The sequence below is a fragment of the Knufia obscura genome (genome assembly GCF_036327395.1).
Source record: "Knufia obscura strain CCFEE 5817 isolate CBS 148926 chromosome Unknown scaffold_8, whole genome shotgun sequence".
NCBI classification, from domain to species: Eukaryota; Fungi; Ascomycota; class Eurotiomycetes; order Chaetothyriales; family Trichomeriaceae; genus Knufia; species Knufia obscura.
The window spans coordinates 1219734-1242920 of NW_027042694.1; the positions used below are offsets into that span (position 1 = coordinate 1219734).

General features: G+C 51.2%; 11 protein-coding genes across 11 annotated transcripts; 3 read left to right on the forward strand and 8 right to left on the reverse strand.

Moving 5' to 3' along the window:
* Positions 1-692: 692 nt before the first annotated feature.
* On the reverse strand, positions 693-2393 carry PMZ80_007282 (uncharacterized protein; the record flags this gene model as incomplete). Its single annotated transcript, XM_064875690.1, has 1 exon — positions 693-2393. The coding sequence occupies one exon, from the start codon at positions 2391-2393 to the stop codon at positions 693-695; it is 1701 nt and encodes a 566-aa protein (XP_064728955.1).
* A 1369-nt stretch (positions 2394-3762) lies between these two features.
* PMZ80_007283 (uncharacterized protein) lies at positions 3763-4524 on the forward strand (the record flags this gene model as incomplete). The annotated part of the gene is made up of 1 exon (XM_064875691.1): positions 3763-4524. One exon carries the CDS (start codon positions 3763-3765, stop codon positions 4522-4524), a length of 762 nt encoding a protein of 253 aa, XP_064728956.1.
* Positions 4525-4700: 176 nt separating this feature from the next.
* PMZ80_007284 (uncharacterized protein) lies at positions 4701-5153 on the reverse strand (the record flags this gene model as incomplete). Its single annotated transcript, XM_064875692.1, has 1 exon — positions 4701-5153. The coding sequence occupies one exon, from the start codon at positions 5151-5153 to the stop codon at positions 4701-4703; it is 453 nt and encodes a 150-aa protein (XP_064728957.1).
* Positions 5154-5501: 348 nt separating this feature from the next.
* PMZ80_007285 (uncharacterized protein) lies at positions 5502-5945 on the reverse strand (the record flags this gene model as incomplete). The annotated part of the gene is made up of 1 exon (XM_064875693.1): positions 5502-5945. The coding sequence occupies one exon, from the start codon at positions 5943-5945 to the stop codon at positions 5502-5504; it is 444 nt and encodes a 147-aa protein (XP_064728958.1).
* Positions 5946-6740: 795 nt separating this feature from the next.
* On the forward strand, positions 6741-7595 carry PMZ80_007286 (uncharacterized protein; the record flags this gene model as incomplete). The annotated part of the gene is made up of 1 exon (XM_064875694.1): positions 6741-7595. One exon carries the CDS (start codon positions 6741-6743, stop codon positions 7593-7595), a length of 855 nt encoding a protein of 284 aa, XP_064728959.1.
* A 296-nt stretch (positions 7596-7891) lies between these two features.
* On the forward strand, positions 7892-8542 carry PMZ80_007287 (uncharacterized protein; the record flags this gene model as incomplete). Its single annotated transcript, XM_064875695.1, has 1 exon — positions 7892-8542. One exon carries the CDS (start codon positions 7892-7894, stop codon positions 8540-8542), a length of 651 nt encoding a protein of 216 aa, XP_064728960.1.
* A 44-nt stretch (positions 8543-8586) lies between these two features.
* On the reverse strand, positions 8587-11973 carry PMZ80_007288 (uncharacterized protein; the record flags this gene model as incomplete). The annotated part of the gene is made up of 1 exon (XM_064875696.1): positions 8587-11973. The coding sequence occupies one exon, from the start codon at positions 11971-11973 to the stop codon at positions 8587-8589; it is 3387 nt and encodes a 1128-aa protein (XP_064728961.1).
* A 664-nt stretch (positions 11974-12637) lies between these two features.
* On the reverse strand, positions 12638-14491 carry PMZ80_007289 (uncharacterized protein; the record flags this gene model as incomplete). Its single annotated transcript, XM_064875697.1, has 1 exon — positions 12638-14491. One exon carries the CDS (start codon positions 14489-14491, stop codon positions 12638-12640), a length of 1854 nt encoding a protein of 617 aa, XP_064728962.1.
* A 1592-nt stretch (positions 14492-16083) lies between these two features.
* On the reverse strand, positions 16084-18342 carry CCR4 (Glucose-repressible alcohol dehydrogenase transcriptional effector; the record flags this gene model as incomplete). Its single annotated transcript, XM_064875698.1, has 2 exons — positions 16084-17261; positions 17313-18342. 2 exons carry the CDS (start codon positions 18340-18342, stop codon positions 16084-16086), a joined length of 2208 nt encoding a protein of 735 aa, XP_064728963.1.
* Positions 18343-19432: 1090 nt separating this feature from the next.
* SAH1 (S-adenosyl-L-homocysteine hydrolase) lies at positions 19433-20788 on the reverse strand (the record flags this gene model as incomplete). The annotated part of the gene is made up of 1 exon (XM_064875699.1): positions 19433-20788. The coding sequence occupies one exon, from the start codon at positions 20786-20788 to the stop codon at positions 19433-19435; it is 1356 nt and encodes a 451-aa protein (XP_064728964.1).
* Positions 20789-22146: 1358 nt separating this feature from the next.
* On the reverse strand, positions 22147-23001 carry ATP5 (ATP synthase F0 subcomplex subunit OSCP atp5; the record flags this gene model as incomplete). The annotated part of the gene is made up of 3 exons (XM_064875700.1): positions 22147-22350; positions 22424-22741; positions 22849-23001. The coding sequence occupies 3 exons, from the start codon at positions 22999-23001 to the stop codon at positions 22147-22149; spliced, it is 675 nt and encodes a 224-aa protein (XP_064728965.1).
* Between the last annotated feature and the right edge of the window lie 186 nt (positions 23002-23187).

Sequence of the window (23187 nt, forward strand, 5' to 3'; positions counted from 1 at the left end):
GCAGGAGCAGCCCTGCGAGCTGCCGAGTGTACTCTGGAATTGACTTCTACTCTTGGTTTAGAGATAGCAATATACTGCTCGTAGTTGCAACCCCTGAGTCGACCTCGGCGTTGAACGTTGCCATTGTAGCTGTATATACTGTGAATAATGAGTAATGGGAATGCCTACGTTAGTGGCTGGCTGAAAGCAGGCCTGCCTGGTGAAGTCGCGTTACCTCTAGGTCTGAGAGTCGAAGCGAGGACACGATAGGAGTTGACTTCTACTCGCGAATTCGCAGGGTTGGGAACGGGAGTATGGCAACGACGCCGCTGCTGCCACCGGGGTGACTCTTGTTTGTGTCACGCTGAGGCTCGAAGTATATAGGCGATGTAGATGACAGGTGGCAGGGACATCACCAGTGCTTGGCTGAAGTGTACGTGCCGCTGGGTGTATGGACACACTGATCGATCAATCTCGGCGGACATGCGGTGATGAATGGACTGATAGTGCAGGTGTTAGAAACCTGCCATATGATATCGTGCGAGGGATCAAGAATCGAGGCTGTGACTTGGCGTGGCATGGACAGCTTTTCGTCTATATGCAAAGTCCAAAGTCGCCTGCTCTGTGTACGGAAAAGGTTTCGACGTGCACCTCGACATCACAAAGAGCCTCATGCAACGTACAGCGCCGTCAAACGTCCCGCAGACCCACCCCTACGCCGCCTTCCCTCCCTTTAAAGGCTTCCCCGTATCCTCATCCAACCCCAACTCCCTCCCCCTCGCCCTCACAGCCTTCTGATAAACCTCATTATCCCTCCTCAACCTCCTCTTCCCCTCCTCCCACCCCAACGCCTTCCGTCCTCCACTTTCCATCTCAAAAACCCTAAACACCGTTGGTGTCAAAATCCCGTTCCTCATCAAATCATACAGCTCCCGATCCCTCCACCATAACTCCCACGTCCTAGCGTTAAACATCCCATTACACTTCCCGCCCATCGTCTCGAAGAGGCCTGTCCCCGCCATCTCGTTCATCCAGGGGAAGTACTTAGCGAATGGGAGCAGAGCAGGATAAAATGTACTATCACTCGGCGCGTTGTATTTCCGTATTGTTGCGGCGCGTTGAGCGGTCCAGGTTGCGTGCCAGGTCTTCATTGTGGGGAGGTCAGGCAGTGATTTGTTACCGACCCAGATCTGCGAGACGGCCATGCAGGCGAGTTCGAATTGGACGAAGCCGGGGTAGGGTGTTGCGCTGTGGCCGATGAAGGCGAGGGTGTTGCGGATTGTTTCGTCGGAGGTTAGAGGGAAGATGTTGCGGTACAAATATGGATTTGTGCGGGGGCCGTTTGGGTAGGGATGGTATAGGTTTTCTTGAGAGGGGGTCTTGGGGATGAGGTCTTCGGGAATATCGAAGTCGTAGCCCGTGCAGTAGATTATCGTGTCGATGTCCGTTAGGACCCGGCCATTCGTGAGCTCGACTGTTTTGGGACCGGTGATGTGCTTTACTCCGGGCACTGGCTCTGCGAAACCGGACTTGAGATGTGGCCAGACGGAGTCGCCCATTACTGGCGTTGCGACTGCTATCGAGGGGGCGGGTCTGAAGCCCCATTCGTCTGGGGTGTTTGGGAAGGCTGCGTTCGAGATCCGACTGAGGACTTTGTCGAATAGCCAGGTCCATGTGGCTGGCATGTTCGCTTCGAGCCAGGACTGGACCATCAGAAAGCCTAATCCGGGCACCGTGTCGGATGGTTCACCTTCGGGGGTGTAGCTGGGTAGCAGCGTAAGGCCATGGCGATGGGAGAGATAGACGTGTTTTGCGATGCCAGAGAGCGCGGTCGTGGTATCTAGCGCTGTGGCATGCATGCCGATAAGCAGGAGGTTCTGATCTTTGAAGGATTCGCTCGTGTGGAAGTCGATGCTGTGGAATGCTTTTCCGGAGAACTTTTCGAGGCCTTCTAGTTTTGGCCAGCGGGGCGCGTAGTAGGAGCCTGTTGCGATGGCGACGCGGTCGAAGCGTTGGGTGCTGACTGATCCAGATGTTACATCTTCCACTTCTAGAATCCATTGACCGTTCTCGCGTAGGATCTGCTTGACTTTCGTGTTGAGCTTGACGTGCCGCTTGACGTCGAAGTGGTCGGCGTAGCTGCACAGGTAATCATGCATCTGCGTAGCAGTGGGAAAGTTATCTGTGGACTCAGGAAAGGGGAAGTCCGATATTGCTGCTCTGAATTTGCTGGTGTTGAAGACCGTGCTCGCGTGGACAGATATGGTACTGTCCCTGGAATCTTTCCATAGCCCACCAACATACGGCCTCGATTCAAAGCCTGTCACGTCGAAGCCGTCTTCCTTGAACTGCTTCAAGGCCATAAGACCTAGAGCGCCCGCGCCTATCACAGCTACCTTGTCGTTCGGTGGCATCTTCAGAGCTGCGGTAGTTTAGTAATTACAAGGCACCCTAAGCTGGGAGGGGGATTGATGATGCAGATGAAGTGACATCAAGGAGGCAGAAGCTCAAACAATAGATCCAAGAAGCATATCAGCTGCTCGAAAAAGAATACTCGTCGTCTGGCCCCCACAGTATGTCAGGTACATTTGGAGCGAGTTGACCATAGGTGCAACCTGAACCAATCCATATCCTCATCGAAGGTGGTCCTACGGCATGCTGAGGACTCACCCGAATGCTATGCTAACCATAATGGTCGATCTGAACCAGGGTTGAGGATTGGCGTGCAACGGACGCTGAATGCTATGCTTCTGGCTGAGATCCTCAGCAATGTGACTTTGATGTTACAATATTTGGACAGGATGATTACGCTAACACCAATACATGGGCAGGATGATTATAATGCGAATTAGGCAAAATCTGATACAAGGTGTGGGAGTAAGAACTGGCTAGCCCCTACTTTTCCGCGAACTGTACCTGTGATTCGTCACTAACGGTAGCGAAACTAGGCTTCGCGTGTACCAGGTGTCGAGAAACTGGCAAGGCAGTAGTGAGGCCCTAAATGGTTAGCCATGAGAGATCTGACACCTGATATAGGCACGATCTGCTTTAAGCACAGATACCGGCTTTCTTTCTGGGGTGCGAACGTCGTAAATTGCGGGCTGCCTAGGACTTAGGCGTCCCGTGCTTGTGTAGGACAGTTCCTGTAGCTACTGGACAAGTCACGCATTGCACAAGGATCTCGGAGGTGACAGACCACAGCGAAGGTGTGACACACCCAGTCAGGCAGGTTTCGGCTCATTCACGATTCGTGGTGATAATAATGAGATGGTAGAACGCATGCCCAACTTCTGAGTTGGTCTCGAAGGTAAAGCTGTTTTGCTCTGTTTGCACAGAGCCAAGGAGCTGCCGTGACCTCTTATGATTGGATGACGATCATGCCTCCTAAGCCCTGTGGTGGCCAGGCCTTCAGGCTGAAGCTCCCACCGATTCTCGCTGCCATGAATCGTCCCAGAAGACTCATCCATGATTGTCATGTTGGGTGGCACCTATTTTGGGCAGCTTACTTACTGTGTTTGCAGAACAGTGAGTAGCGATGACTCTGCCTTCGTTTGCGATCAGTCGATGCAATGTCATTGAAGCGTTTGGCGAGTATGCCATACTTTCTCCGACGCTCGCAGCATGACCACTGCCACGATGACACAGGCGAACAGCGATTGCCATGCAGTCAGGTGTGAGGTGAATGCGCAATGAACGGTGAGTCTACGTGATGCAGCACCTCCCTATATACATCGAGAGAAGCATGACCTCGACCTTCTGCCCGTCGAAATCAGTCCAGCGTCAATGTACAAGTCAAAGCTTCGCAGAAACGCTCGTCAGCAGACACATAAGCCGAAGGCTGAACCTGAACTGGAAGTCGAAGCAGAGTTAGAGTATGTTCTGTCACCAATTGAAGAAGTACAGTGGCTCAATGAAGAGCCCGAAGTATATGAAAGCGAACTTGACGATGCCAGCCATCCACTACCAAAATCATATGAAAGACCCTACAGCAGTGACTCAGCGTCGGGGAGCCTGCGATCGATCTCTTCTTCATTGTCGTCGCCAGAGTTACAATCGAGGGTCTCGCAACCCTGGCTGGACGAGATCGGCAACACCATCTTCTGGCTGAAGAGGCAGCTCAAGACATACGATTTGTCGTTGTTCAACCCGCACATCAACAAATCTATGTTATGTGACGAGAGCTGTGATCAGAACACTTACCATGCTGTCTGGACATACATCGATAACCTCCCGAAGATCAGCGCCAGGTCTATTGACGGACTGGACGACTTCACAGAATGGACGACCAAGGCTGTGGACAGTATGGTCAAGCTGGCAGAGTTGCTGGAAAGAGAGGATATCACTTTGGACTTTGGCAATTTTCTAAACTTTCTTCAATCGTATAACAAGTCATACACGCCCTCTGTCGAAGATAGGGCAGTTCTTGAATTGAACGACAGTTCGCACAGGCCGATCAGCAAAGAGAGAATAGAGGGTAGGCGTTGCAATCTAACCCTCCTGAAGGCGAGGTTGATTGAGTTGGGTCGTGTTGAACCGTGGCGTTGAGAACTGGACAGAAATGCGTGTGTGGACTTGAAACAACAAGCGCTAGGTATTGTAGGGTTTTGCAGCAATATCAGCAGATCAGTGATCAAAGCTCGTGCTGGTACATACTGTTATTACAACATCAAGTATATTGCCTCTGCTTGGCATTAGCACCGGCCATCATACCATTCGTATCTCTACACAAGCCCAAGTCTCCTCGCCATCTCCTCCTCGCTCACCACGCCCTTCTTCTGTCTTTCAGTCCGACTCGCCTTTCTATTCGCTGGATCCTCCTTCCCTGCAAGCTTCGCCTTCCGAACCTCCTCCTTTCGAATCGCTTCACCAAAAGCCTCGGTACCACCGAATTCGCTAATTGGACTAGTGTGCAACTTCATCCAAGCTCGGTCCTTGAGACGACCAGGAATCCATACTCTATTGCCAATTTCACCCGAATTCCCACTTGCGCCGGTGTGTAGTTTTACCCACTCCTTGTCCTTGACTTGACTGATGGCCCAGACCTCAGCGGCCGTATTAGACCATAGGTGACAGACTTGCATGAGGACTCGCATCGATGACCAATCTTCGCAATCGTGGAGGTGCTGAAAGACGGAGGCTAGGAGTTCTTGTGGGAGGTCGTTGATGTGAGGCATCTTTCCGTTGTGCTTTGTAGGAATTTCTTGTATTGGTTATGGTCGAATCAATGATGAGGTTGTATCAGTCGTGCTCGGTCGATTTGTTCCGTGTGACTGAGTAGTGTTGACTATGGTTTATTGTGATGAAGTCGAGCTTGGAAGGAAAGAAATGTGCTTCGGCTTTGGATTATGGTGTAGACGCCCAACGAACGAACAGGTACACCGAGTGAAACTCCCCATACCATCGCCGTGATATGATACTTATTATCACGCTTGAGACTCGAAGTGCACTCTTGCTTCGTCACTAGCCTTCTCGTCAGTATGCTCCCACTGAATTCTGCTGGCATGACGAGGCAGAGGGCGACCTCACACCACAATACACACCTCCTTCCACCACCAATCATCGTTGGCCGGGTACCTCCCATGCCTCCTCCTGTATCCCTCATACTGGCGTATCATCTTCGTCACGAACCCAGTCCAGTATATCTTCCTTGTTACGCGACGATCCATCTTCGAAAACACGTCGATGCCGATTTCCAAGAAACGGTTGTTGACGGCAAGAAGCGCCCATGCAGTGTTGTAGTCGGTGGGGATCAAGTACTTGCCAGCGTTGTTGTTCGTGCCGGCGTATTGGAAGATCATAGTGAGGATCTCGGTGGGGAGGTCGGTGAGGCGTGTCATGATGACCAGTGTGAGTGACTGTTCAAGGAAAGGATTGATTGTTCGATGATGAGAAGTCTTTTGTAAGGTTTTGGTGTACGTCGTAGTTTTGTCGATTGATAAACTGACGAAGTCGGGGGATGTGGACATGTTCGATACTGTAGGAGCAGGCGAGGGTTCTGCATCCTTCGCGAGTGACGTTCGTGTCCAGCAGTGAAATGCAACTGGCTTGTACTTCGGGACGTAATATCACAAACCTTGGTGACAAGAGGCGGGATCGTGTTCTGCCAAAATTGCGGCGAGCAAACAACCGTGCCAAAGCAGCGTAGAACCAGGATGCCTCTAGCATAGATCGCATAATCCATTCCCTTCACTCAAAGTGGACCAGATGCTTGTTCCACCGATATTTCCCCAGCACCGAGTATCTTGCTGGCTAAGGTGACAATGGGGACATTGAAAGCACAAGAAAGTGAAGAACTTTCAGGAGACGCTCACATAGAACACGTGGACGCTCCTGCGTGGCCCAGACGCATCTAGCACATGCAAACAAACAGCTCGCTCATACAAGAATGGCTGTTGAACAATCTCAATCCTTCCTGTGAATTGTTCAGCGCTCCTTGTCTGAAAGATTCATTGGCAATGATCGCAGCTGACCTGCATAGGAGCTCGCCTATGAGACCTTCAGCAGGTTGCGATGCTTGCTCTTGCTTTGAACGCCTCAAGAAGCACACTGGAATCGCTGGGTACAGTGACCCAACCATATTTGAAGAGACAAACCCACACGCCTCATCATAAGAAAGACGTCAAGCATTGAATCAGCCAGGACTGCCATAAACCCACTCAATTTGTTCACTGCGACATCCGCATCCGTCGTTCGTGGAGGGAGCTCTGCTCTGGTACCAGACTTCACAAGAGCCAGAGATCGGGGAAGAGCCGGATCCATCAATGGCACAACCACAGCCACGCGTGTTCCCTGTTCTTGGCAGCGCCGAATGTGAGTCAGCGCAACAGCGATTTGAAAATCTACCGAATCGCTTGGCGACAGCTAGTGACAGTGGCCCTCCAGAAAGGTCGGACGACAACGCGGTAAATCCTGAGCCACACAGACAACCTATGGAGGTGGCGCTGCCCAGAACAGATATCATCGAAAGCTCGACTGGACCATCTCAAGCAACCATAGTCATCCAGTCGACAGATCAGCTTCCACCAAGAGATTTCAGTCGCCTTGAAGAGCGGTTTCAGCACAGGAAACGTGACAAGTTCACACCGTCCGGACCAACGCTAGAGTTCCAGGGCTCCGAGAATGGGCAACCATCCACTTCAGATGCTCCTGTCAGAGTTACAATGAGCGACGCGCCAGAGACGTTCAATATGGCTCTCATCGAGATCAATCGAGCACTAGCTGAAAGCCTCTATCGATCGAAGCTAATAGTCGCATCGGCCTTCACTTCTTTTGCACGAGATCGTCTGTTGGACTTGAACACACTCGCATTGCACTCGAGTCATCTCATAGCAGGTGGAGTCAGAAGCGGTCCATGGTTGAAGAAGGAGGTGGAAGATATTCAAGCTGACGTTCGGGACGAAGCAGAGCGGTCTGCCCGGTTCGGTGAGCTGATAGAGGATGCCAGGAGAGAGTATGGGGCGTATAGAAAGTTGTGCTTGGCTTGTGGTCACGAGGCGCAGCTGAAGAACCTGTTCCCGTGGTCGAAGAAGGCTGAAGGCAAAGAGGAAGAGCTGGAAGCTGAATTGCTGAAATGGATTCTGTCAGAGCCATCGAGGGCTCGTGGAGTTGGCTTGTAGCGACGAGTTAAACAGGACCAGGCGATGTATAGCTTAGGAAGGGCAGTCGTACTATTGGGCTTAGAGCTAGCTCAGAGAGTCGAAGGCGGTCGAAGTTGCTGCCATTGTCATCGATCTGGCTGTAATTCGAGCAAGCAAGGATAGTCTTGTGATTGCCACTACCTTCTGACAAATGTAAGGCAAGCATTGTCTGGCTTGGTCACAAACATGAGTTCACAAAGAAGTTTAAAGAATCCATTTTCTCTTTCCGAACTTGCTCTCGTGCCCGCCGGCTACATCCATCCAAGAAGCTCGGCATGAGTGAAAAAGGCGGTACCCCACGTCGGATCACTGCGTCAAAGTATCCCAACAGCCAAATCCGAGGATCTGGCCATGCAAATCAGGCACCTCGTCCTCTTGAAGCCAGTACACCAGAAGCATCCGCGACCAGAAAGACCGACCAGCCGGAGAAGTTATGGACGTCTGACGTTGCAACCGATTCCGAGAAATTCAGTATGGCAGAGAAAGAATTCTATCGAGCTTGCTCCGAAATGCACCTCCGGTCTAAACTCCTCGTCGCTGTCTGTTTCACAGAGTATGTCGAGGATGGGCTGATTGACAGAGATGTTCTCCAACGATACGCTAGAAAGCAATCCAACTGGCCGCCAGGCGATATCATGCTGGCAGAGCTCGATACTCTGCACGACGGAAAGAATCACCACCATAACCGAGCTGTGGTGATGTCCAAAACATTAGCATTCGCCAAATTAGAATATGAGACCCATCAGAAGCTGTGTATTGCCTGTGGTCGGGCAACCAAGTTGCCGAATCTCTTTCCATGGACCGAAGCTTATACTGGCAAACGTTCTGATGAGGAAGTCCTCCAGAAGATGTTTTCAATGGCAGAGTCGGAGGTCCCGCAAGAGGACAATGCTGAGCCTTGGCGTCAAGACTGGCGTGGACGTTAGGATCTATAGGACATCAAGTTGGTTCATGTCCAAGGAATCTGACCTCAGAAAGCATCGTCGTAGACACCTCTTTCCAGCGCACTAAGATTATTCTCATAATGATAAGGCGTGTGCTCCATGAACATGCTTCGCGTGAACCTGATCTCGGAGAATCGCTTTTCCACATCCCTCACGTACTTCAGCTGGATCCTGGTTGCTGGCCGGCCAAGTGGTGTGTAATGTTTTGCTTGTTCAGCACCGCCCGTTGTAGTCTCGTCCGGAGCTCTGTCGAAAACCCTTGTGCTTTCCAGCGTGAAAATCTCTCCAGGAGGAACGAGCTTCTCACTGACCATAACCTTGCGCATCTCGACGAGCTCATTCCACATCCAGGTGTCTTCGCCAAGGGCATCTCCGGCCAGGTTGCTGGGTGGTGGGGGGCCAGCGGTAGTCTCGGAATGAGTGTAGCCAGTCAGGAAGAATGAGAGGATGGCACGTCCTATGCGCTCCGAAGCTCGCTGCTTGATGTTGCTGAAAGCACCAGATACGTCTTCCTTGAGCCGTCTCGCTACAGCCTTGAAGTCCTGCAACGTACCTAATGACAAGTATGGTATGATATCATTCGCGTTGATAACTGTAGTGATGAGGCCTCGGGTTGCAACACGAAGATCTGGGGAGACGCAGGCTGGAGAGCCAAATGAGTACACGTGGATCGGCCTGCCCGCAGGGAGAGCGACAGGAGGAATGTCTTGCATGGCAACGGTGTGAGCTAAGGATGGTAGAAGCTTTTGCCTCTTAGCCGTGACAAACGATGGCTTGTCTGCTTCGCCAGGTTCATGCTTGGATGGTTCCGACAACATAATCGCTAGCACAGCAGCGACTGCCCCACCAAGACTGTGCCCAGCTAGTACCAAGCCAAATTCAGGATACTGTTCGAGGTTTTCCTTCAGGGTAGACATGATGTTGTTGCCATTGCGACTGTCCATGAGGCGCCGCGCAGCATCGCGGATGCCTCGATGCACCTTGTAGGCTTGTCCCTGCCAGTACAAGTCATCGGAGTCGCAAGCCATATCGGTCAGAATGTCCTCGAAGCCTAGGGTACCGCGACACGTCAGCACGATTGCCTTGGACTCCAGGTCGATAGTGATAAAGTGAATCAGCGGTGCAAAGTCATCACTGTATGTACGCTCGAAACCTTGCGGTTCAAGGTAAGACGATTTGATGATGGTCTCTTCAGGAAATCCTGTATAGTCCGAGAACGAGGCGTGTTCGTGATGTATATCCTTCTGAACAATCTCTCTTGATTTTGTCAGAAGCTCTGGCTCCATGGGTAATCCCATAAATCTGAGAAAGCCCTTGCCATACGCAGCGGTTGCTGACCGCCCGAACCTGCGCAATGTCCAGATGAGGTGACGGCCTGGAAATTGTCCAGGGACAATACCGTCTCTTGCAAGCGCCAAAAGCATCTTATTGTCCTCGAAGATTGAGCGCCGTGGCATAGGCGTCTTTGGTGCCAACACCAATGGATCCTCCGCCGAGTCTTTCGTGCCCATCGAGTACAGACTTGGTTGGAAGGATCTTGATCGTTGGTGATGCGATGTTCCATACGCAGCTTCTTCGTCCTGGTCCTGGTACATTGAGATCTCAGTCTGAGAACGTGTTCTGCTGATCGAATTTGAGGCCTTCAGGTGAGATCTAGACATAGTCGGAGACGGAGGCCTGCTATCGTTTGAGTGCAGCGAATAGGTATCGGTTTGCGAATAGGTAGACTCCCTTCGTTGCTCATGAACAGTGAAGTATCCTGGACCTTGGCCCTCATGCTCTGCGGATGTACTGATACCGGGGCTCATCAGAGGTGTAGTGGGCTGCGTCGTTGGGACTTGAAACATCGGCTTCCGCGAAGTATCTTTTGTTGACGTGAGAGGTTTCAGTGTCTGCGTGAGAGGGCTGATGAAGCCACCTCCCGATGAGTTCCGGCTTCTCGAAGAACTGGGTACTACTCGGCTCAATGTTGTGGAAGACTGGGTAGGACTCAATGACTTGAGTGCTTTCTTGAAGACCCCAGCTTTCTCAGTCTTGTCGCTCTTGCCGTTTTCTTGCGACCGCTCTTTTTCGGGCTTAGATTGCGATGGTCTCCTGCGGTGGTTTGGCGGTGGTGATGCACCCTCCCGTACAGCTTTCCTGGTCTTCTTCTGGTTCGCCAACGGTCCTGTTGGGCCGTCCGCAAGAGCCGGGAGTTGCATTGGACCTTGTACCTCATCCAACTCCAATGGTGCCGCAGTATTGCGGACTTCGAGGCGCAGCTGCTGATTCGGTTCAACCTCTGCTCTGGATGCGGCTTTGGATGCTGTACGGAAGATAACAGTCTGAACGTCCGAACTATTGTCAAAGTTGGGATGCTCCGATACCATGACCATTCCTGGAGGTGCTTCGATTTCCGCATTCTCGGACCCATGAATGTCGACTCTGATCGTTTTCACCAACATGGTTTCGCTAGTAATTGTGGCTCTTGAACCAGCCGGTAACTGGTCCAATATCCTTTGCTGAATCTCCTCATCTGATAGATTGGTCTGGTCTTGAGCACTCAATGCCATAGAATTTGATAACACATCTTTGTCTGCGAATGCCGCTATCGCTGCGAATTCGTCGTTTAAATCCCCGATCACGGGCGACTGCACGAGGTTGTCAGCATTTGCGAGCGTCTCTGTCTTCCTTGTGCCAAGCACATCAGCGCGAAAGCCTTTGTCGTCGATAACGATATCCCAGACTGTTGTATCACCAGATGCAGCACGCCATTCAATCTCCGTCTTTCTTCTGCCGCTGCGCTGTAGGAATAGAAAACTCGCAACAGTGGTTAACAATTCGTAGGTGTGAACTTGGTTGACATGGCCATCCGGGCCAGGCTTGTCAATTTCTTTCTTCATGACCTCGACGATAGCAGCGACTGCTCTTGAGGCGTCAGTAGAGCCAAAGAGAGCATTCAAGAAGTGGAGGCCATTTAGTGAGGACTCGGATGACCAATTCAGGGTGGTTTCAGCGATGAAGAAGCCCGTAGACGCCAACAGCGAGGCAGCAGTTAACGTCAGGTGAAGCGAAGATATCCATTTGTCCACTAGATGCTCTGCTTCTCCCTGGCGAAGAGCAACTTGAGTCCTATCGTTCACATCCCTGCCTCCGGCCTTCAAAACGTACTCGAGTGCGGCCTGGTTGATGCCTATCACTGCGTTGGTAGTCTGGCGGCCAGCAGCCAGTCCCCATTTCGCTGCGCCTACACCAGTCTTGAGCCAGAATGTGGTTGCACCAGTGGCTAACGATACCGTCTTCGCAGCACCGCGCCATAGAAGTGTAGGTGCCTCGGTTTGTCTTTCGAGCGCATCTTTTCTCGCTTTCTCGTACTCTTTTTCTCTTTCACGGTAGATGCTCAGATCTTCCCTGCTCGTAGCAGTACTTGTCATTGTGTTCTCGACGAGGGAGGGTAGGTGTATTCTGACAGAGGCGGACGATGTGGATGCGCTGCTTGTTTGGTGAGAGCCATGAAAGGCGAGAATGGTCTTACACAATAGGACTACAAGGAAGACGAGGTAGACGAGGTATGTCACATGCCTATGTCATTTGATATTGATAGTAATGATGTACCTGCATCGGGTGACGGGTACCTGAGGTAGTGAAGTCGGCGAAGCAACAGGCGTACTTCGTATGGCCGGAAAGAACGAATCTCTTTGTCCTCGTGGTCGTGATGACGTCGGCTTCAAAACTTTAACATGTGCGATTCCTGTACCTTCGCCAAGTACCTACCGAGGCCTACTCTTCCAGTGAAGGAGTTCGTTCTTGTCATGTACAGAACTTGCTAGGTTATGATAGTATATTGCGATTGCACCAAGCACAAGACTGAGTGCTGAAAAGATGGTATGGTTGTTTTCCACAGTGTCACTGACAGGCACCCTTGGCAAAGAGACGTAGGCCCGATTGACGTTGAGTGTGCCTGCGTGTCGAAGGACTTGAACAAGGTCTCTCGAGTCTATTTTCCTACAGGGCCAGCCATTCAGTCAACCTAGTTTGACATCTTGTAACACGAGCACTTGTCAGAAATTATCAACACATGTGCATGATCCACCGACCTCATGCTGCCTCGATATCTTTCTCTCCCTTCTTCGACGCTCGCCTCTGCTTCTTCAGCTCTTTCTGCTCCTGCCTTATCCTCTCCTGCTCTTCCACACCAGTCTTGGTCTTTTCGTGCTCCTTGGACAGCTCAACTTTCGTGATGAAGAACGACACAAAAATCAGCAATGCAGCAAAAGCCACATAGAATATCCACATAACCGACAAGGAGCTGGCATATGCTTGATCCAAGGCCTCTTTCTGTTCCGGAGGCAGTGTCTTCAAGATATTCGTCGTAGCACCAAAACTCGATCCTGCGAATTGCTGGGCAAGCTCCGGACCCAGCGCCTGCTCCAGCGTACCTTGTCTCTTCGCAAGCTCGTTCTGAAATACCACGCCTCCCAGCACCACTGACATCGAGGTCGCGATGTTCCTGATGAAGCCGTATGTCGCTGTCCCAACCGCTGCATCATAACCCTTGAGATGTGACTGAAGCGCAATAAGCGGACCCTGAAACAGCGGGCCAGTCCCAATCCCAGCAATAACCTGATAGATAATCACCCTCACCCAGCTCGTATGCGCCGGCAAATCAATCAACAGCCCAGATCCCAAACAGAAGAACCCAGCACTAACCCAAATCATCTCCTGATACCTCCCCGTCTTCCTCATATAGATCCCACTCATAATACTCGTTATACTCAACGGCACCACCAACGCAAACAACGTAACCCCACTCAAAATCGGACTCAACCCCATCACCGTCTGAAAATACAGCGGCAAGTAATAACTCTGCGCAATAAACCCAAACCCAAAAAGAAAACAAACCCCATAAGCCGCAACATTGCTCCGATCCCTGAACAACCGCACCGGCATAATAGGGTACTTCGCGACCTTCCATTCCGCCACAAAAAACAACCCAATAAGCACCGCCCCAAACACAATCAAACACAACACAAACGCACTCCCCCACCCATGCGTCACACCCGCACTCTCAAACCCATACAAGAAAGCAATAACACCCCCCACAATAGTCACACCCCCCACCCAATCAATCGCCCTAACCCCCTCCAAAAACGGCGTCTTCGGCGTCTCAAGCTTGAGGAAGAAAATAAGCAAAATCAAGCTCAACCCATCCAACGGCAAATTAATCCAGAAACACCACCGCCAACTCACCTTCTCCGTGAACACACCACCCACAATGGGGCCAACACCACTCGCGACAGCCCACGTAAGCCCCACAAACGCGTAGTACTTCGGCCGCTCCCTCATGGAGAACAGATCACTGATCGCGATACTCACGAGGATAATCAGTCCTCCCCCACCCAACCCCTGAATGACTCTCCCCCCAATCAACATCCCGATACTAGTAGCCAACGCAGCAACAAGACTCCCAACCATAAACACCACATTCGCAAGAACAAGCATGATTTTCCGTCCCCAAATATCGCTGAATTTGCCCCATAACGGTGTCGCGGATGCATTAGCGAGTAAGTACGCGGAGCCGATCCAGGTGTACCCACTGCTACTCGCGTTGAAGTCCTGTGCTATGGTCGGCAATGCGGTGGTGATTATGGTTACGTCGAGGGCGGAGAGGAAGAGGGCTGTGCACAGGCTGAACATTATGATTAGGATGCGGAATTTGGAGAATTCGTCGGCTCTAGACTCGGAGCGTTTGAGGTCTGGGCGGGGGGTTGAAGACTTTTCGGCATCGGTGGTAGTGGCGTCGGCGATGGTATCTGCGCCATCGGGGGATGCTGTTTCGTCCGTGGCGGGTTTCACCGATTCTATATTATCGGCGGAGGAGGAGGATGTTGTGCTTGTTGGAGAGTCTTGATGGTTCGGTGTTGATGGATTCGACGGGTGTGGGTTTGTCATTGTGGTTGATGGTAGGTCGTGTTTTTCATGTTCGGTGGACTCCGCCATAATATTCGTGGTCGGGGGAGGTGAGAGAATGGTGTCTGCTTGACGGTCCTGTCCAGGTTGCGTCCCCGTCGCCGCGTCGTGATATGTACCCGTCATGCTTGCCGTACCATTCACGAAAAGAGTATCAATATTCTTGATGGATGAAGGCGTGAAGGAAACCAGTGGTATTCGTTTCTTCGCCTGTGACCGTAGTGATGTACAATTTTCCAGCTAGCTTCGTACAAGGATTCTGGCGAAGCGCGTGATGTTCGAACAATCCAGTATGAATTCCTTGCTACTGCTCGCTCGACGACGAATGTGAGATGAGCATGGGACGAAGACACGCAAGCATTGACACAGAAGCGAAATGTTACTAGATCCCTTCACCACATCAACCAGATCCCCAATGTGCATTCGCGTCCACTGGCACCCCAGATCGAGGCGAGCGCTTTCGTACAAACCCGCAAGATCGATGATGCATCTGACCTTACGCTAGTATCTAAGCGTATCGTGTCCGCAAGCAGATCGGTCCGGTCTGGCTAGCTTGGGAAGCTTGGTGAGCTAGTCTGTGTCAGCGCGTATGGGGGATGTCCTAACGCCTAACGCCGCTATACGCGCTCTTCAAATCCTCTGCGTTGTCAACGGCGCGACAATGAGGTCTGTCCAGCATTTTTCATCAGTCCGATGTGGTCCATGTGCAGGAGAACATCGATTGTGTAAGGCATAATTGGTTTGTTGCGTGGTCCACGACAGAAAATCTGGCTGTGAAGCTCATACGCTTTGGACGGAGAAGTTAGGTAGCCAGACGGAGTGGCCGGGTCGCACGTCAGGCACTCAACGCCCGTCTCGTATTCGGCATGAACAATGGGCTATGCTAGGGCTCTTCTGCAGCTCGGTATGTTGGAGCGTGTTTTGTTAATCTTACTGTAACTCATGGCGAGCAGAACACCTAAGGCGATATGGTGCCGTGTAGAAGGCAGAGGAGAAGAAAGCAAGCAATAATGTAGCGCAACAGAGACGGTAAATCATAAAAAGTGGAAAAGTGTATCAATTGCCTCGCTCAGCAGTCCCGCCACAATATCAGTGTCCAAGATTCGATCCGTCTAATCTGCTTCGCAAATAGCAGGAGAGGCCTCTTCGAACCATGTTGATGCTGCGTATTTGTTCGTGTCAAAGAGCTCGCCACCCCTCCCACTGCACTGCAATTGCTATCCGCACCATTCCTGAAGTCCAGTAAACACAATCAACTACCATATGCACCGGCACCCTTCACCAGATACCATACCTCTCTTGCCTTCTTTACATACACATGTGATGCGCCAGTCGATAGAGTGAAGCCAAAATCTCTCGCGTCGTAAATCATCCTCCGTTCCTCCTTCTGCTTGTCCTCCTTTTGCTTTGATCACCATAGATTCTGCGGATATCACAAGCCGTGATGTCAAGCCTACCAATGCTCGTTCAATGGCCGCCAGCTTCTATCCCCATCACTATCATCTACCTAAAACTCAGGCTCACGGACGATTGCAAGTTCCGGACTTCCAACCCCCTCGTTTCGAAGAGCTCACCTAACTTCTCTTCGAACTCGGCCCGAAATCTGCCTCCACCGCTTTTGCACTCCTCTGCTTCTCAACCTTGAACTCGGCCATAAGGGCCAAGTGATCACTCGGGAAATGCTGGTTCGGGAAGCCTGGGACACGCTTCAAGTAGTCCGGGTCAACCTCGCCGAGCGCTCCAATCGGTCGAAGAGATTTGCTGCTGTAGAAAATATGATCAAGTTCATCAACGAACTCAGGCGTGTAATTCGTGATGAAAGGCTGTTCCATGAGCGCATTCGTTGATTTGAGCGTGAAGGCGTGCGACATCCCATCATTTGACAAGACACCATAATTACGGCCGGTGAAATCGTCATGATTTGCATCCAGGGTCTGTTTCGTGATGAGCTCGTAGACTGGCGAGCCAGGGCCTGAATTGAAATCACCGCAAACAATCATAGGTATTTGTGAGCCGCGTTCATACTCGAGTGATGGACCTGGTTCGCGTGTATCGTCATCGTCGTGCTGCCATGATGGTTTCTTATTCGTGGCGGGTGGGTGTCTGGCGTATTTGTCTGCAAGCTTGTTCAACTCCTCCATGAAGACTGCCACTTGTATCAGCTTGACATCTCTGAATGCTGGATCCCAGAACGTGTGGGTATTTCCGACAATCATCCTCGAACCAGTGTATCTGTTCTCCAGGAAGACCACCGTTGCAATGTCATCTCTTTGCCAAACACGGTTGAGCATGTCTGCTGAGGACTTGGCACCCGCTCTCTCGACGGCTTTTCGGCCAAGCACGAAGTGTTGTGTGTCGAGTACGGTGTAGGTCTTGTCTTTCCAGAAAGTGCCGCAGCCATCAACGAATTTCGCGTTCTCTCCGATGGTTTCCGCTCTACTCTTCTGTGCATAGTAACCCTTGTACCCAAGAAGACTCAGCTCTTTGCGGAAGAACTCATCGTAGGAATTGCGGTCGAGTTCTTGCAGGCATATGATATCGGCTTTTAGGTCTTCCAACTCGGCGAGGATCAACTGTCTTCTTGATGGCCAATTGAGGTATCTTTCTGGCACATAACCATACTTCTGCTTTGGTGCGTAGCGCTCGCACAGAATGTTATATGTAACTGCCCTGAATGTGTCCGGCGGTGCATCGTCTGTCTGTGCGACATCTTCGAGCTGATGCCATTCTCGTTCGCGAGGAGGTTCGATGTCTATATTAGTGGTCAGCTCACGATTATGTTATGTCCGAGGAGCAAACTTACAATCATCTGACATTGACTCCAGCAGCTCACGGACAAACGCCTTTGTGCCACCCTGCAGTAATGCTTCCCTCTGATCATCTGGCATACCTTCCCAGTACCCAGTCTCATACAAACCAATGGTCTCGAGCTTGTAGAGGTATCCTATTGACGAAGGTAGATCGAGCAATTGTCGATTTCCAGTAAGCAGTAAGGTTTTCAGATTTGTGAGCATGCCGATTTCCTCTGGCAAATTGGTCAGGCTGTTGAACGACATGTCAAGGTATTCGAGGTTTCTCAATTGGCCGATCGCGGCAGGAAACTCGCGTAGCTGATTGTGAGGCACGTCAAGTCGAGTCAGAAAGGTGTAATTGTAGAGGTTCATGGCCAGGGCACGCAGTCCTTGGCCGCCCATGTCTACTTCTGTCCATGCGCTGCGATGTTGCGACTGAGCTGTCAATGAGCGCACTTTGTCCTCCATCGTAACTTCGTCTCCTCCCGCGCCCAGTGGTCCACCAAATGTCAGACTTTTCGATTGTTGAGCATAAGTCTTCGCACGCTGGTGGCTGTCGCTGTTTTCTTTGGAGTCTTCGTATAACCTGCGCTGCTCTTGCCAGTACTCGTTGTGACTGAACTCATCGTCCAAACCATCCTCTCTCGTGCCGTTCAATAATTGCTCTTGCCCGAATGGATGTAAGTTTGGCGTACTAGACTGATACGGACCTCCAGACAGGTTAGGCTGATGTCCCATATGCCCTCCATGCTGTTGGGCATTGTGATGTTGATTCTGTTGATAGGCATGCTGCTGTTTCGGCAGGTGCATGCCATTGAACCTCTGATGATTCTGTCCTCCATTCATCATATGCTGCTGTTGGAAGCCATTCTGACTGTAGACTCCAAAGTTGTGTGCCATCGCATTGCCGGCGGGTGATCTCGAGGGGGAGGGCGTATCGTGTGCGAAAGGACGGCGGCCTTGAGGGGATGTCGCGCGGTTGTGATTGCGGTTCGAGTGATGGGAGGGATAAAAGGGGCCTTGATGGAACCTAGGTTCCATAACGCTGAGATGAAAGAGTTCTCGGCTTCCGTCTCTTCCACATAGAGATGCGCATGAAATGGACTGCAGAAGATGGAGTCGAGGCCCTCAGTAACAGCTGGTCACGTCGCCGATGTGTAGTGAGGGTGTAGAGTAGTTGCTACCAGAGCTCGTGTCTGTTGTCGTGAAGATGTCGAGGAGTGGGAAGGATGTGGTCGAGGTGGGTATGTTGATTCGTACTGGACGTCTGGCTTTTTCTGCTCGATTATTGACCGCCAAAACTGTCAGATAGTTGTCGGGCTGTTTTAGAAACGACGCGAACCGAGTGACAGACACAACAATAAGTCTCGAAATATCAGTGAAACATAATGAGTAGATAATTGATGTGCAAGAGGCTGGTTCACGTCGAACCTGACACTGCTGACACAACCATCACTCGACAATCGGCAAAGCTGCTGCTACCGGACTCTTAGCGCCAAAGAAGCGACCAATGATGCCACATTTGACGTCGAGATATGGATTTCCCCGGACTCGGATGAGGATAAATGCAAGGACAAGGCTGCAATTCCTAACAAACATGAACAGGAATTGAAGGCGTCTGAGAAGTGGTCAGATGATGGGTTCCTCGAAGTGAAGTTCTCGGCTGATGAGACATCAACACTGCACGACTTGCATGCACGATCCCGAAACATTGCTTGAGTCCAAGACGCGAGATGCCGCAAAGAATAAAATAGTGCTGCCAGATCATGCATTATCGCCTCGCACAGTCAGTAACTGCATCAACACTCAACGAAACACGGTGATGACCAAGGACGATTTGATCTATGTGTCACTACTTTTGTATTCTGGGTATCATCTATACTATTCAAGCCCCGCTGATGAAGCTGGCTTGCGAAACCGTCCGTTGAAGGACGATCATCATGCAGACATTAGCAGCTGTGCCAATATGCCTGCCCGCACGAAGCTTCCACGTCTAACAGATCATTACATCGTTGAGTCGTACTTGCCATGATCTAACCATGCAACTTTTGAACCTTTTCCCAAGCACTTTGCGTTGAGCAAATGCAGTACCCATCCTCCAGAACGCCGTCCCACAACTCTCGATGAGGCTCTAGTATCGGTAGATATCGCTCTTGAAAGGACCCTTGACGTCGAGTCCCATGTAGTCAGCCTGCTCAGGGGTGAGCTGAGTCAACTTGACGTTGACGTGAGCCAAGTGCAGCAGAGCGACCTGCTCATCTAGAACCTTAGGCAGAACGTAGACACCGACATCCCTCTTGCCAACCTTGCCGAACTCGGGATATTTCTGCCCGAACTTCTCGTCCTCAGCCTTGAACAGCATGATTTGAGCGAGGACTTGGTTGGAGAAAGAACAGGACATGACGAAGGACGAGTGACCAGTGGCACATCCAAGGTTGACGAGACGACCCTCAGCAAGCAGGATGATGTTTCGGCCGTTGTCCATGGTGTATCGGTCGACCTGTGGCTTGATGTTCTGTACGTTCTTTGCGTTCTTCTTGAGCCATGCAACGTCAATCTCGATGTCGAAGTGACCGATGTTGCAAACGATTGCGTCGTTTCGCATCTGGGAGAAGTGCTTGCCAGTGATGATGTCTCGGCAGCCAGTGGTAGTGACGAAGATCTGACCCATTGAGGCGGCTTCGTCCATGGTGACGACTTCGTATCCTTGCATGGCAGCCTGAAGGGCGTTGATGGGGTCGACTTCAGTAACCAATACTCTTGAGCCCATGCCGTGGAGAGCCTGAGCACAGCCCTTGCCGACATCACCGAAACCAGCGACAACAGAAATCTTGCCAGCAATCATGACATCGGTGGCTCGCTTGATACCGTCGATGAGAGATTCTCGGCAACCATAGAAGTTGTCGAACTTGCTCTTCGTGACGGAGTCGTTGACGTTGATCGCTGGGACGAGCAGACCCTTGCCCTTCAACATTCTGTAGAGGTGGTGGACACCGGTGGTGGTCTCCTCTGACACACCGTAGCAGTCCTTGAGCATGTCTGGGTACTTCTTGTGGACGAGGGCGGTCAAGTCACCACCATCGTCGAGGATGAGGTTGAGCGACTTGCCAGATGGGAAAGCCTGCAGTTGTTGTTCTAAGCACCACTCATATTCTTCCTCGGTCTCTCCCTTCCATGCGAAGACTGGTGTGCCACCTGCAGCAATTGCAGCAGCGGCATGATCTTGTGTCGAGAAGATGTTGCAACTCGACCATGTGATTTCGGCACCGAGGGCTGCGAGGGTCTCGATGAGGACGGCGGTCTGGATAGTCATGTGTAGGCAACCTGCAATGCGGGCACCGGCGAGGGGCTGGTCGTCACCATATTTCTTTCGGATCTCCATGAGACCTGGCATCTCAATTTCGGCGAGCTCAATCTCTCGTCGACCGAAGGCGGCCAACGAGATGTCGGCCACCTTGTACTTCTGAGCTGGTGCGGCGGATCCCATCTTGATGGTAATTTGGTTTTGTTTGTGAAAAGTTATGACAGACAATAGGATTAAGCTTCTGTCTCGTAGACCTGAAGAAAACAAGTATATATCGAGGATGTAAAATGGCCAAGCGGGAGGAAGTGTTGTAGCAGTCGTACGATTTTCTTTGAGAACTTTTTTGGAGACTTTCGTCTGCGACGTCTTCAAGTTCAAGTTCACCGTGTCTGCCCCTCCAATCCGACCAGCCCCAGCAACCACAGGGTCCTCTCGGCAGATTTTAGCTTAAAAAGTCGCCGCCTCTTCTTTCATTCGTTGTTTGTTAGAACTGCTTAGGTAAACATCCTGATCCTAACGTTGTACAGCATTCAACACTTCATCTGTAGTCAAGTCTCTGACGTGACGGCTTTCAGAAGACAAAGTTAAGCATAGCGTGAGGCCATGAGAGCTTCGGTGACAAGAAGAAAGAACACCTCGAGCACTTCACAAGAGCAAGCAATGTCTTATCTACAATAGCACTAAGCACTGCTACAGGCCATAACTAGTAGCGACAATACAACCTGACACGAGTGATTTCACCCTTGGAGGTACGACTTTCCATATACGCGGGGAAGGAACATTTCCCGCGCAGTAACAGGTGGAAGGGATCGTGACATAAGAAGGCGACGGTTATGACGGGGCGCTGTTAGGACCAAATCGAGATGAAGGGGCTGAAGTTGACAGCTGAGGCTGGTGTGAAGGTATAGAAGGTTGAAGCTTGGGTTGTGTGATTTACACAATCACCAGGCAGCGTCAGAATTCAATAAGGTGCTAGCACGACTTCAGAAGCAATACCGGCTCACTATGCCCAAACAGGCACTTTTCTAGGGTTGCAAATGCGGCACGGTATCTCTGTTAGACCTTAGCACCTCATTGAATTCTGTCGCTACCTGGTGCAATGGTTTTGGTCTTAGCCTGAGAAGCTTCTCGGGCGGCTGAGCTCGTGGTCGAACGTGCTGTGGCATGATCTGATTTGTGACATGGTATCGTGATCGTAGTGTTTAGCGAAAGTCGTCTGTAGCGTGCAGCGTCCAGAATTATGTCAACATTCTCCGTTGAAGGATCAAAGCTCAAGATGAGAAGTTCTCGGCCTGCTGAAATGGACTTAGCCAACGCAAATGTCCCTCTTCTTGCGCTGCGATGAAGTATTCGCTCTGCTCTGCATCACTGCCTTCAGTGATGAAGGCCGGCATTCCCTTTGCCACTCATTCTCGCAAATGGCACAAGCATGAAAGGACTCGAACAACCATGAAATTGAACGCCTCGGACCGGGCGAGGCGTGTTGTAGCACTCTTCTATTTACACAATTGCTCTTTCTTCTGCCACCTCAAAGTGTCCTCTTACACCGAGTCGGTCAACATCTTGTTCATCCTCGAGATCTTAGACGCAACACTGTAGTCGATGGTCCGCTCGCCGATTTCCACGATCAAACCTCCCAAAATCTCCGGGTTGACCTTGGTTGTGACCTTCAGCTTCTTGCCTTGGCTGTACTCAGATTTCGAAACGGCGGATTCGAGACGCTTGAGCATCCTGTTGTCGAGGTCCTACATGTCACATATTAGCACTGCCCACATCTTCCCATGCCCATTTTCGTGTTCCTGAAAGACGTGGTCATACCTGAGCAGTAGTAATCAACAACTCGATCTCTCCCTTAGAAGCACTCATAAGAGTCCCGAATTTCTCGCAGACACCCTCCAGCAATGCCAATCGGTTGTTCTCAGCCAGAGCACTCAGGAAGTTCTTTACGGTCTCCGACTTATCCTGGCCGCCGGTGTGTTTCTGGAGCTCGGCTATGATTTGGGACTTGTCACTGTCGCTGAGCATGGGGGCAGATAGGATTCCCTGCAGTTTGGGATCGGATTTCAGGACTTGGCCGAGAGATGAAAGGGCTTTCGCGGTGGGATCGAGGGCAGATTGCTTGGCCGCTGCGATGTACTATGTAGGGAAATTGTTAGCCATGTCCTTCCTGTGCGTTCGTTCCTAGGCTGTGGTCGCAGGGTTCTATCCCGAACTCTTGAACGTGACGAGATAGTTTGGCATACCAGAGCATTGGCGTATGTGCCATCGAGACCAAACAGAGCAACAGGAGGCTTCGTGTTGTCGGCGGCAGGAGCTGCATATGTTCGGACTGCGGTTCGAGGAGCTGTTCGGCGCACAGCTGCCAGAGCAGGCCGTGCGATTCTGGACGACATCATCTTGGGCAAAGTGAGCTCGTCAACAGAGTCACAGTCGATGCAGGTAGACGTAAGGAGCGGAGAGTGGTCGACTTTGAGCTTCCATATCTTCGATTGAGGTCAGTTCGAAGAGAAGGAAGCTGCGGCCGCCAGTCACGCTAGTCTCTATTCGGTAGGCGCTCAAGATTTTGCTTCACGGCTCGTAAA